Genomic DNA, 12,540 nt, shown 5'->3' with positions numbered 1-12,540 from the left:
ATATACTTTTTGGGAATTCTTTTTAAGTTTTTCACTCCTCTTCTGACTGCTCACTGGTTTTGCTCATGAGAATAGATAAATTGAGGTAATTCTCATGCCATCTATGTATTCTTGGCTAGAGCAAAATTTATGAGCTGTGTTCATTAATGGTTAAAATGCAGGTTTTTTTCTTAAATTCTCTAAATCTAAAATCCTATCAGATGAAAATCTGTAAACTCCTTTTATATCAAAATATTATTTGTACTGTAAGCTTCATTATTTACATATGAAATTTCTCTCATCTTTTGAAGAGCAGTGAAAACAGAGATTTCATTTGTTCAGTGGTAACATTCTATACTTGGATTATGTAAAATAGTTTTGGTACTCTAGTATGTACTTTTCAAGCTTTTTTTAAAAAAAATTCCACAGAAATTGAAGAGAACAGATGAAGAAATTGCATGAAATACAGGAAAGCAGTTTGAAAAACTGTATGTGTGTAAGTCTGTGTGTGTGTATATATCAATATGTGAAAAGAAAACTTCTTGTGACATTCCTAGCAGGACATTTCATTCGGCAAGTGGACTTAAATTATTTGAGAGACCTCTTCCACTCAAAAGTGAGAACTGTTTCAAGTTCTTCTTATATTTCTCTTGGCATTAAATTCAGGTGCTACCTTTTAGTGGTGTAGATCCTGAGATTTTCCACAGGACCCTCTCTGTAGAAGAGAGATAAGAAGTGTTTTCTTAGGAAAAAAAAAAAATTCATTTAACTTTGAAATATCCTAAATAATTTTTAAAAATTTATATACTGCCAAACCGGAATGAGAACTTAAAAGTAAGGCTGAGAATAATTTCTACTCTTTAGGTACAAGACAGAGTAACCAGTTTGTCTTCTACTTACATTTAGATCAGAAGTTATCACTATATGTTCCATCTTAAATTGGTATAAATAAAAGCAGTAAAATCACTTTTTTCCTTTTTAGTATTTTGAATCACTCTTTTTCTTTGTATTTATTCTTTAGAGAACAAGCCCAAAACTCTTAATAAAAACTCACTCTTCTATTCCAGAATGTATAATTATTATGATTATTCAACTTTTTCTAAATATACAAACTGGCTTTTTTCTAATGTCCATGATACTAGAAAGATTTTAGTCAACTTCTCAATACCTAGAGCTTATTTTTGATTACTTGATTTTGATTGACATTTTTTAAGGTTCTTTCACTCAAAGTGATACAACTTTGTTTTTAATATAGCTTTCACCCTTTTAAAGAGTTAAAGATGAGAAAGTTTCAGGCCCCTGCCTTCAGCATGTTTATGGATACTTTTGTGAAGGCTCTCATTCCATTTCTCCAGAGATTTTCTGTTGTGAGTAGTAGGCTCATGCTTCAGCATATCTACAAAGATTTATTTTTACTGTGGATATTTTTTGCTTGCTTATTCCCTGTTGGAAGCCTAAGACAAAAGCAACATGTGAACCTCCCACTTTGTGGTCTGGGTGAACCCTTGGATGAAAAGGGCAAGTACTCTGTAGAATTATCATACTCTGGACAGTTGCTTATCAGGATGTGGCAAAGTTCATCTGGAAAATCATTACCTTTCTTGATCTGCCCTGCTAGAGACTAAAGGCATTTGATGCCCTTCAAATTTAAACCATTAATATTCACATTTTGGCTCATAGAATCCATATTGTTATTTCTAGCATAAAAGCTTACAATTGTTGCGTTTAAAGAGACCACAAAAAATAATAACAGAATTAGTTTGCATAGTGACTGTTTTCCAGGTTGCTGGTTGGTTTCAAGCGGAATTGAAAATCAGGGAAAGGTCTGGTGTGAAAAAAGTTTAACACCTTTCTCTAATATGTCAGTGCAGTAATGTTGAAGGTATGCCAGATCTTATGTTTTAACAGAATGAGATGAATTGTTACCTTGGCCTGGATACACAGGAAAACTAACCAAACACTTTAGTATCATAGTTGAAATACTTTAGAACAAACATAGGTGACAGAAGAAAGGGAGCAATTAATCATGTGTTAGGCATTTCAGTAAGCAATCTAATGTTGAGGAGAAAATAAATCCAGACAGTTTTTATCCCAACTTTTAAGGAAATCTGTGATATTTAAGGTACCTGTTGTTTATGGACTGCTGACATAAGTGGCTAGGTTCTAGTCATCTTTCTATTTGCACTAGCAGTCCCTTTGTAATCCACAGCACAAAAAATAAAAGATACCAGAAATACGTAACCTAAGGTTATATTAAAATTAATAAAGTTCAACTTTTTGTTCAATACCCAGGCTCATTTACATACTTGTTTTACACTGGATAAGTGATAGAACAGTTAAATGAATTTCTGAGCTAAATTAAGTTATGTGTATAGGTAAACCCTTTTTGAAGTATTATTTATTCCTGTACTGTTTCATGCCTGTCTAGTAATGAAATTTCATCTAGGCCAGGACAGAAACCTTCAAGATTTGAGAGGAACTTTTTGGTTAGTTTATCAGCCTGGATAGTCAGGACATTGCTCACTGTACATGGAACATGCCCAGCCTGTTTGAGAAATGCTGTGGACTGTTCTATAGCCTGTATGGCCTCTATACACACCTCTCAGTGTATTTTTTTCCTGCTCACTCCTTCATACTCAAGCCACCAGGATAAAGCGAGAGTTAAGCTTCCACAAGTGTTATTTGTGAAGGTTTAAAGTAATATTGTGTAATACTACAGTAATTAAACTTGACTCCTGTGCATCTCCTAGGGTGGTCAGTGGTTCTGTGAGATTTTATCTTGTCTTGTCTGTAGTCTATGAAAATTCTTTTGAGGTTTCTATCGTAGTAAAACTTGGGGATAACCTAAGGTTATTTTCCAACTAAGTCAAGAGTTATACCTTAAAGAGAAAACACTTTCAATCTTTGATGTATCTCAAGTTGATTGTTTATTAAAATGAGTACTGTAAAGAACTGAGATCTTATCCTCTGAAATGTGCTTAGCTCAGGGGTAAAGAATTCAAACTGTTCAGGAACAGAAACTTGAAGAAGCTAAGCCCTTTTTTTCCTCCGACTTCCAACATTCCAAGTCAGCATTTGCAATGCTGCATCTTTCTTCAAAGGTGTATGCTTCCTGCTGATTCTGCGTTTGTTTTTTTGAACTATTTTAATTTCAATAATTAGTGATCTCTGCACATAATGGTTTGGTTTTGTGGGTTTTTTGTTTGTTTGTTTTGTCACACATGATAGGTTATTACAAAACCACTAGATTGATTAGACATGTCCCAGCTCTTTAGGATAGGAAGAGCTACCTAGTCCATTGCCAGCACAGTGCAGACTGGTGTAATCCATCTGTTGCAGTTTGTCACAGAGTGGGAGATAGCTCACACTTACCAAATAAGTTTTGTGACTTCGGGAAGGGCAGTGCACTACCCTGTTTTTGTTTCAGGGCTTGCTTGTTCATCGCTATACTGGGGAGCTCTGCATCCTATCCTTGTAGTTGTAGGAAGAAGAATGGACTGTTGTGAAAATTTGTACCCCTTGTTCCCACAGGTGCAATTTCAGAATAGTAAAAGCTTCTCTCAAAAAGATTTAATCAGGTAGTCTGAGGAAGAAACTAGCATCCAGTGTTAATTCTACTCCTTCAGTAATTCTCCCTGATGCTATGGGAAGGTTTGCCAACTTTTGACTCAGCTTCTACTGCTGTAAAAATAAAATGCTGCAATGGGCCTTGAGATTAAGTGAAATGTGAGAATTAATTAGATGGATTCTGTTTTGTTTGAATGCAAATCAAGTCTCCACCAGTATTTCTCGTTTGCCAATTACTGTAGCACTAAAAATGCCTGTTAAATATTGTGTCTCCTTTTCTTAAGGTTGATCTGCAGTTGCAAGAAGTAGCTTTGAAAATGAGACAGCTTTAAAGAGAGAAACCTGAATAGAGATCACATTTCTCTGACTGAATTAAATTCTTACTGTGGCTCTACTTTGTGCCATTCGGTGAGCGTGCGCGTTCAAAAATGTTTCACTTCGGGTAGAAAAGAGGCATTTATTAACAGAGCAGTTTGGAAAGAGCATCCTTCCCAGTTCCTGTGCACTGCTGGTGCCATCAAGTGCTCCCAGGCACACTTAGTAGAAGACCTGAGGGGCCTTATTTTGCCATCTTAGTCATGTTTAACTGTATGCTTCTATTTCCTGTGTGTTCTCACAACTAGGTAGCGGCATAGACGTAGAGAAACTAAAAAGTCAGGGTTTTTGGAAAAAAAAAAAGAAATCAAAGCAAATTTAATACTATCATCTAATATAAATTCTATGCAGAGAAGAAATTTGTGGCACTAAGTGACAAATTGCTGAAAATTATCAAATTGCTGCTGCAACTTTTTGACTTGTAATCTAAGGTATTAACTTCTAAAACTAAACTGTAATATGTCTTTATTTTTCAAATATGCCAAAATTACCAATAAGAACTGTCATTATGTTTATTTTAAAAAAGATACATTATGGCTGTTCATAAAGCATGCAAGTGAATGAAATCTGAGATAGAAAGATAGAGATAAAAATATTATACAGACACATATACATGTTATGTCTATACATACATATAGACTAGGGCTAACTTTTATAGATGTGGGATTTTTTTCTGGCTGGAACTTCAGTCACAGAAGAGTCTATAGGTTTTAGTCACTTATCTGAGAAACTAGGTTGTCAACTCTGTGGCAGGAGGTAGCTGCAATCTGATATTTTACATGTTTGAAGATCCTGGACATGTTCTGTCTATATAGATCAGCTTTATGCTGGACATCTGAAATGCACATGTGGAAAACATGACAAGATTGGAATGAATTGTATGCAATGTACATGTGCAGATCCAAGTGTACAACCTTTAGCCAGTAAAGCAAATATTTCCAGATCCGTGTACAAACAATCCTATCAGTCCAACCCAAAGAGATCAGTCCCAGATTGAGCATCCAACTTATTGCACATGGAACATGTACAGCCTGACTGAGAAATGCTGGGCACTGTTCTATAGCCACACACCTCTGAAATGTTTTTTCCTGCTCACTCTTTCATACTCAAGCCACCAGGATAAAGCAAGGGTTAAGCTTCCACCTTTCTTTCTTTCTTTCTTTACAGAAAGAAGACTGTTCCACAGTACCTGGGTCCTGGGTAAGAACTCTAGGCAAGACAGAGTTTCTTCATATCTCTTTTAAACCCCATAGGTTTCTGCTGTGGAATTGTCCCCTGGATTGAATATGAAAGTTCTTTTCATTATGTGTGGTGTTTTAAATCTCAGTCTTCTGGTCTTGTCAAGCTTTTGACCACCTTCTACATGTATGAAAAATTAAGTATTCTCCTGTTTGTTCTCTAAGGAAATAATAGAATTTTCATTTCTGATTGGATTTATACAGTTTTGATTTCCTTCTTTGTTGAGTACAGTGGAAGCATTCTGTGACTTCCGTTTTTTGGTAAGCCCTTTCAGATCTAGAGGTTGACTTTAAACTGGGATAAAGGCAAAAATCCAATTAAACTACTCTGAGGGCATCTTAAAAGTCTAAGTGAAAAATATCTTTGTCTAAAAGAATTACTGAAACGCATAAATACTGGGGCTGTGTTTTGTTTTGCTTTTGGTTTCCTTGGTTTTTAGACCAAATAAATTTAAGTACATCATATCCTCTGGATAGATATCTCTTCATTCACATCAAAGTCTTGTTTGTTCATACTAGTGCTGTTTCTATGAAAACCTGGATATGTTGGTGATTGTTAGGTATAACATGATAGGAAATCACCAGCTTGTTTGAAATGCCGTATCTTGAGGATGGCAGAAACAGTGCTTCTCAGGGCATGGTTAAACAGCCTCTTTAATTCATCAGTACATTTTCATTTCTGGTCTGAATTCCTAATTCATCTCACTGGATTGCTCATTTTTAAAGAACTTCAAAAAGTAGTTCTTCTTTCAAAAGAAATTTCATTATCTGCAGGGTGAATTGTCTTGTAGAACAGTGAAGTCTAGGTTTTTCCTGCAGCTAATATAGAATTACAGTATTCAAGAAGTGCTTCTTTTTCTTGTTAAAAGTTGAATCTAATCTCCCGAGTAGCAGAGTATTTAAAACAGTGAACTGTTCTGAGATCAGCCATTTTAAAGGCAAATCTCTTCAGAGCCATTGAATATTGTGCTTAATCCTGTTGGCTGCAGTTTGTTTATGGCAGAAATGAATTTACTGTATCTCTTATAAAACCCTTGTGGAGTGTTCTTCCAGTGTAAAATGGGAGCTTAGGAGACTTACAGTCTTGGGAAACTGGATTTGATCTCAGCTGAAAACTGCTGTGTGGCCTTAATAATCCTAGCAACACATTTCCTTTGATAGTGTTGCCTTTTGAAGAACTGATAGGCCTTATTGTATTTGCAGGTGATTGGTAGGGGGATAACAGCAGATGAAACAAAGCGATAAACTATATTGTATTCCTCCTTTATAAGGAAATTCTTCAGTAAAACTGTTGCTGCTATGAAGTATTGAGTTATTAAAGGAAACTGGATGGACTGAAGCACCATGAGTAATTTGTAGTGGAAATGTCTTTTTTTCCTTCTTATTATACAGTTTGTTATTGTGTCTGTTTTAATTCCATCACTATCCATTTTTCCATGTTCCTTTCTCTGTTTTACATTTTTCATCAACCTGTGGCAGGGACACCTAGTAGTAATACACAACTTTTGGTTCAAACTGCTGTTCCAGAAAGTTCAGACAATCTAAGAGATTGTAAGGTTTTTGATAATGGTACTTCGAAATCAAACAATAATTGGTTTAAATGTTGTTTTACTTCTGAGATTGCTTTAGGACAACTAAGAAATTCTAAGATAAATAAGAAGTTGAAGTTTTATGTCTGAAAGCTGATTCTGTGCAGAAGCGTTTTTTAAGTATTATTGAACATTACATTCTATTAATAATCCCCACCTGGAAGTTATAACTTTCTTTTCCAGAAAAAAAAATGCTTTTAATAGTTTCATGTGTCAAAAGATGAGAATAACATTTTCCTGAAAAAATCAAGGCAATTGGTATATCAAGTATTGCATGTTTGTTTGTAGGCTTCCTTACAAAACCTATAATCTGAATATTTGAAATATTTCCTATTAAGCAAGCCCATGGTCTTATCTGAGCTGCATATGATTTGGTAAAAGGGAGTAAAAGGCACTAAACAAGTTTTGCTGTAACCACTTGTGAAACCTGTTGCATGACCAACTTAATTCAACTAAATACTTGAAGAGCTGGCTAATTTTTTTTTAATTGAAAGAGAAAACAAAAGTACTGAAATGTAAATATAAGCAGCTAGAAAATAATTTTTATTAGAAGATTTTTTTCTGTTGTAAGGTCATGTCTATCTCCTGTTCATCAGTCCTGGGTAAGCACAAATGGCACTTCTATTGGCAGGTTTGGATGAAAGCACATACTTGTTAAATTTAGTAGTCTGTTACAGGTATTTCTTAAAAAATGTAGGCGTTAATGAGCGTTTAAGGTTAATGGTTCCTCTACTCAGTCTACAACGGGCAGGATCAGATGCTTTAGAGAAAGAGATAAAAAATGTGAAACCTGTCAAATACAGAATAATCATTCCAGGCAAGAATCTTTCCTATCACAGTCTGTCACTTGGCAGAGGAGTTATAAATTCGGGGTAGATGCAAGTTCTCCCTTAGTTTTTTTCTTGCTTCTTTTCTTCTCTATCCATGTTGTCTGGAGAAAAGCATAATTATTCTGTTCTGAGATTTAGCTGTTTTCCAGAAGATAGTATTTGTACTGGTCTGCATTCCTGATCTGTGCTGTATCATTAAGGTATATATTGAAATGCAGCAGTCACTACTATGTTGAGTCTGTTATGCATTGTGAATCCCTTTAAAGAAAAACTTAACATTTTTTTCAATTAAGAGAATTAAAGTAATTCTGAGCTTTCCCACCACCATGTCTTCATATCCACGTGCTTGCAGTACTTGTGCTCAACGGTTGGTTGTTTTCTCAGTCAGGATATTTGCAGGGAGGGAGGGGTTGCTACTGATTTTTTATTTTGACAATTATAATCACAGTCTAAAATATGCTTGCACTGATGAAGGTAGTGTCATACTGAAGTAATTAATTTTCCTAAACTGTCGTCTTCAACTAAGAATGTAGCTAGCCAAAATGACTCCTCACTTTTTAAAGCCTTGACATACATAACTAACTTATTTTTGAATCTCTTGAATACTAGATTCTTGATCTAATATTCTTGATCTACATTTAATTTTTATATCATGATGATTGTTACTCTCTTTTGAGCTTATTTTTTGTTTCCTTTTAAAGGATGATTTTGAGGTGAAATCTGAGGAGCGTGCCAGTGTCATCCAACAACTTGAGCAAACTATTGAGGATCTGAGGACAAAAATTGCAGAACTAGAGAAACAGTTTCCTGCTGCAGAGGTACAGACTGCTGGGAGGGAGCAGGAAAATGAGCACGCACATGCAGACTCTGGGGAACTCAGCCGTGTGACTCTTCAAAGGAATGAAGAGGAGCCCACACCCAGGACTGTGTCACAGGCGAGATCTGTACAAACGTCACCAACAGAGGATTATTTAACACATGCAATGCCTTCAGCCAGTGCACTGCCACAGCCACCCCCACCACCACACTTAGAAGGGGGCAAAAGTGAAGGGTCTACCCAGAAATTGCCAGCTCTAGAACTACAGCCCACATTTTGTTCTGAAATCTCCTTAATTCTGTCTCCGAAGCTAATCTCAGTGCCACTGGATGCAAGCCAATCAGTACAGAGTATACCGCAGTCACCTCTTCCAGGACCCAAAGTTGATTTGTCCCTTGCACTTGAAGGAGAGACTGAAATTCAAGTTTCCCATCAGCCTCTAAGTACTGTAGATGTAACTTGTAGTGAACATCCCCCTACCTTGCCCCCAGAGCCCACATGTAGCATTCCCCCATCACTGCCAGCGACTGCACAGGCTGCCCCACTGTCTGGAGCACATGGCCATTCCTTTGTTACTCCCATGTCTACGGCAGGATTACCACTGCCACCACCTCTACCTGGCTCAGGACTCCCTTCTTCTGCTGTCTCAGCAGTAACACACCTGGACCACTCTTTCCCAGATGTCATGATGTCACCTCTCCCTCCTCCTCCACATTTGCCAAGTGGGGAGGTACCAATGCTGCCTCCTGCTCCTCTCCTACCATGTCCTGGATTCCCTCCACCACCTCCACCACCACCTTTGCCTGGAGCAGGAGTCCCATCTCCTCTGCCTGGCTGGGGTATCCCACCTCCCCCTCCACCACCACCTTTACCTGGGGCTGCTGTCCCTCCTCCACCTCCTCCTCTCCCCAGCCTGGGATTGCCACCCCCAGCCCCCCCGCTTCCTGGAGCAGGACTGCCGCCACCTCCCCCACCTCTTCCTGGAGGGGGCATTCCACCCCCTCCTCCTCCACCACCACTTCTGCCTGGTGCAGCTGTTCCCCCTCCACCACCTCTGCCTGGTGCAGGTGTCCCCCCTCCACCTCCTCCACCACCTCTACCTGGTGTGGGTGTGCCCCCTCCACCACCTCTGCCTGGTGCAGGTGTGCCCCCTCCACCTCCTCCACCACCTCTACCTGGTGTGGGTGTGCCCCCTCCACCACCTCTGCCTGGTGTAGCTGTGCCTCCTCCACCTCCTCCACCACCTCTACCTGGTGCAGCTGTGCCCCCTCCACCTCCTCTGCCTGGTGCTGGTGTCCCTCCACCACCTCCTCCTTTGCCTGGATTGGGGATGCCTCCTCCAGCCCCACCACTGTTGCCTGGAAGTGCACAACCCCTTCCAGCATCAGCCCAGGGTGGCAGCTACCCAGCAGTCCCACAGGGTTTTCTTCCTCCTCCATTGCCATCTGGTTTATTTGCAATGGGGATGAATCAGGAGAAAGGGAGCAGGAAACACGTGATAGAGCCTTCTCGACCTATGAAGCCTCTTTACTGGACAAGAATTCAACTCCACAGTAAAAGGTAAGTCATAGAGTTGTGTAGAGTGGTGGTCTTGCTTTATGGCTGTCTTGATAGTATAGTTTGTCATTAGAAAAAGTCTTTCCTGACAGGTGGGGCTTTGTGAGAACATTGGTGCAAACAGGATTTTATGGGTAGTTGGGTATGTAAATTGGGTGCCCGCTTTTTCTAAAGTGCATGAAAGTTATTTGCACATGGAAGCTCTTTGGTCGTAGCATTCTCAGAGTCTTTAGGGCTACATATCATGTGTAGATCAGAGATCCAGCAGTGATGGTGTGCCACCAAGTGTTCTGTGAAATGTTTTTCAAAATGTCATATTTGTGATTCCCCTCAAATTTCCAAGTAGCATTGGTCTCTGGAGCAGCTTGTAAGTTTTGGTAGTATCTTCCTTCTAGAATGTTATGCTGAACGCAGTCTATCCTTCTCTTTCCTTTCTTCAGTGACTTAAAAATACCTTTTTTTTCACGTTGTGCACTCAGCAGACTCAGATTCAATCTGCAATTTATTTGCATAAAGTGATTCTGATAGACCTTACTTTGGTATGACTTGGTTTCAGTTGTTGATGTCTTTTGGGGTTTTTGTTTGTAAAAGATGGTTTACTGGTCATGAAAATGTTTCCTTATAAATATTTTCCTTATATCTCTGAGTAGTAATTATAAAACCCATCTGCTGTTATTTAATGATGAATTTATTCTTTCTTTTCAAGTCCTTGTCACTGTCGCACAGGTGGTCTGTAAATATCTATTTCTACTTCTTTTCCTTTCCATGTCTGTATGTTTTAGAGCCTATATCAGACTATTTTTATTCCTATGCATGTACCATGGGTGAATATAAATAAGCCTGAACATATCACATGTGAAAAAAAAAGGAAAACCACAAAGCATAAGGAACAATCAACAGTAGTTCTTATCAAAATGCTGCTAGTAGAATTTAGACAACAACTTTTAAACTGCTGCTATTTTATTTTTTTTATTCCTCCATTTATGACCTTATTTAGTTTGACATTGCCCTACATAGGTCTTTTGCTTAACTTTAGAGATTCTAGTGCTTCACTTGTGTGGGAAAAAATTGAAGAGCCTTCCATAGATTATCATGAGTTTGAAGAACTGTTTTCTAAAACAGCTGTTAAAGAGAGGAAGAAACCTATTTCGGACACCATTACAAAAACAAAGACTAAACAAGTGAGTACTCATTTAATTTCAAACTTTTTCTAGGCTGTTTTTTTTACATAAAGACAGATTTTTGCATGCAGCTGAGATGAATTACGTCTGGTGTGGAATTGTTGCCATATATAAATACACACTATAGAAAAATAAGAAAAAGAGAGAATGTAGGATGGATTTCAAAGCTGTACATGTTAAAGGCTGAAGATTGCTTTTTTCATAAATTACTTTTCAAGTATGTATTTTCTTAAAAATATCTTTGCTTTATCCACTTTAACAAAAATAATATTAAAATAATTAGGTGCATATATGATGCTTAGAAATTGACTGCAGATGTGCAAGGAGTAGTATATATATTATTCTGATTAATTTTATACATTAAATAATGAGTTGCATATGAAGTACCATGACTTCAGAGAAAAATTATGCTTCAGAATCTAATTCCTAGTGTTATACCAATCAGAATGGTTTTAAGTTTGTGTTGTGTTTATGTATATAAAGAATATGAAGTTTATACAGACAATAAATGACAAGCACAGCTGGGAAATATCCAACATTAATCAAACCAGTTTCTTGAGACAGAATGGTGTTCAATATAATAAAAATGGGAAGAATACTTTAAAATGCAACAGTTTAAACCCGAGAGTAAAATAATTGAATCTGAATGTTTACGTGACTATTTGGCTGTAATCTTCTTGGTACCTGTGTAAAAATCAAATTGTGGCGGTATGCTAAGTAATTTTCAATTAGATTTTCAGGTCAGAGAGGGGGGATGGTCTTCTGTGGGTTCCTAAAAAGCAGTTAAAGTTCTTGTTTTATCTTGGTTTCATAATCCTCTACTCAATTCAAAGCTAGGCAGTTTTTTCCATCATCTTTTGACATGCAGGTTAGTGCTGTACAAGACTTTATTCCACATGGGATTCAAAGTGGGACTCTAAAACCTCTACTCACTAGACCTTATAGCTGAATATGACCTGTTAGTTCTCCACCTCTTTGTTCTGGAGATCTTGCCCCCACAGACACATTTTGGTCAGGTGCTCTGCTGTGCTGACAACAAAACTTACAGCAGGCAACAGAACTGGCAATGAAGTTAGGACGATTATCCCAAGGTGTTGGATAAAACCCTTCTCTGGATGGATGGGAAGGATAGTGCAAACACATACCACTGTGCTGCACTAGGCTGTACTAACTGGGATGGGGGGAAATGTAAGCTTCTGTTGCTATCTTGCTGTCCTGCAGTAGATCTCCAGTGCAAGACCTTTTCTCCTCTTTCCTCCTCCTATAAAAAGACATTTTTAATGGTTATTTTTAGCTTAATTATCATCATAGTTGTTTAAGTAAAAAAAGGAATGCAGAAGTGATGCTGTGTCCCTGCATATTTCATAACATTTGGTTATGAAAATATCTCAACAGAGTAGAAACCAT

General features: G+C 37.8%; 1 protein-coding gene across 1 annotated transcript in view; it reads left to right on the top strand.

Moving 5' to 3' along the window:
- The window catches only part of FMN2 (formin 2), a 151,215-nt gene that overhangs the window by 41,718 nt on the left and 96,957 nt on the right, over positions 1–12,540 (top strand). Inside the window, 2 exon segments of the mRNA XM_066314421.1 lie at positions 8,280–9,955; positions 10,989–11,133. Of these exon segments, the coding sequence (XP_066170518.1) occupies positions 8,280–9,955; positions 10,989–11,133 (1,821 nt within the window).

This window comes from Sylvia atricapilla, chromosome 3, assembly GCF_009819655.1.
Source record: "Sylvia atricapilla isolate bSylAtr1 chromosome 3, bSylAtr1.pri, whole genome shotgun sequence".
NCBI classification, from domain to species: Eukaryota; Metazoa; Chordata; class Aves; order Passeriformes; family Sylviidae; genus Sylvia; species Sylvia atricapilla.
This window is presented reverse-complemented; position numbering and strand designations above follow the sequence as displayed.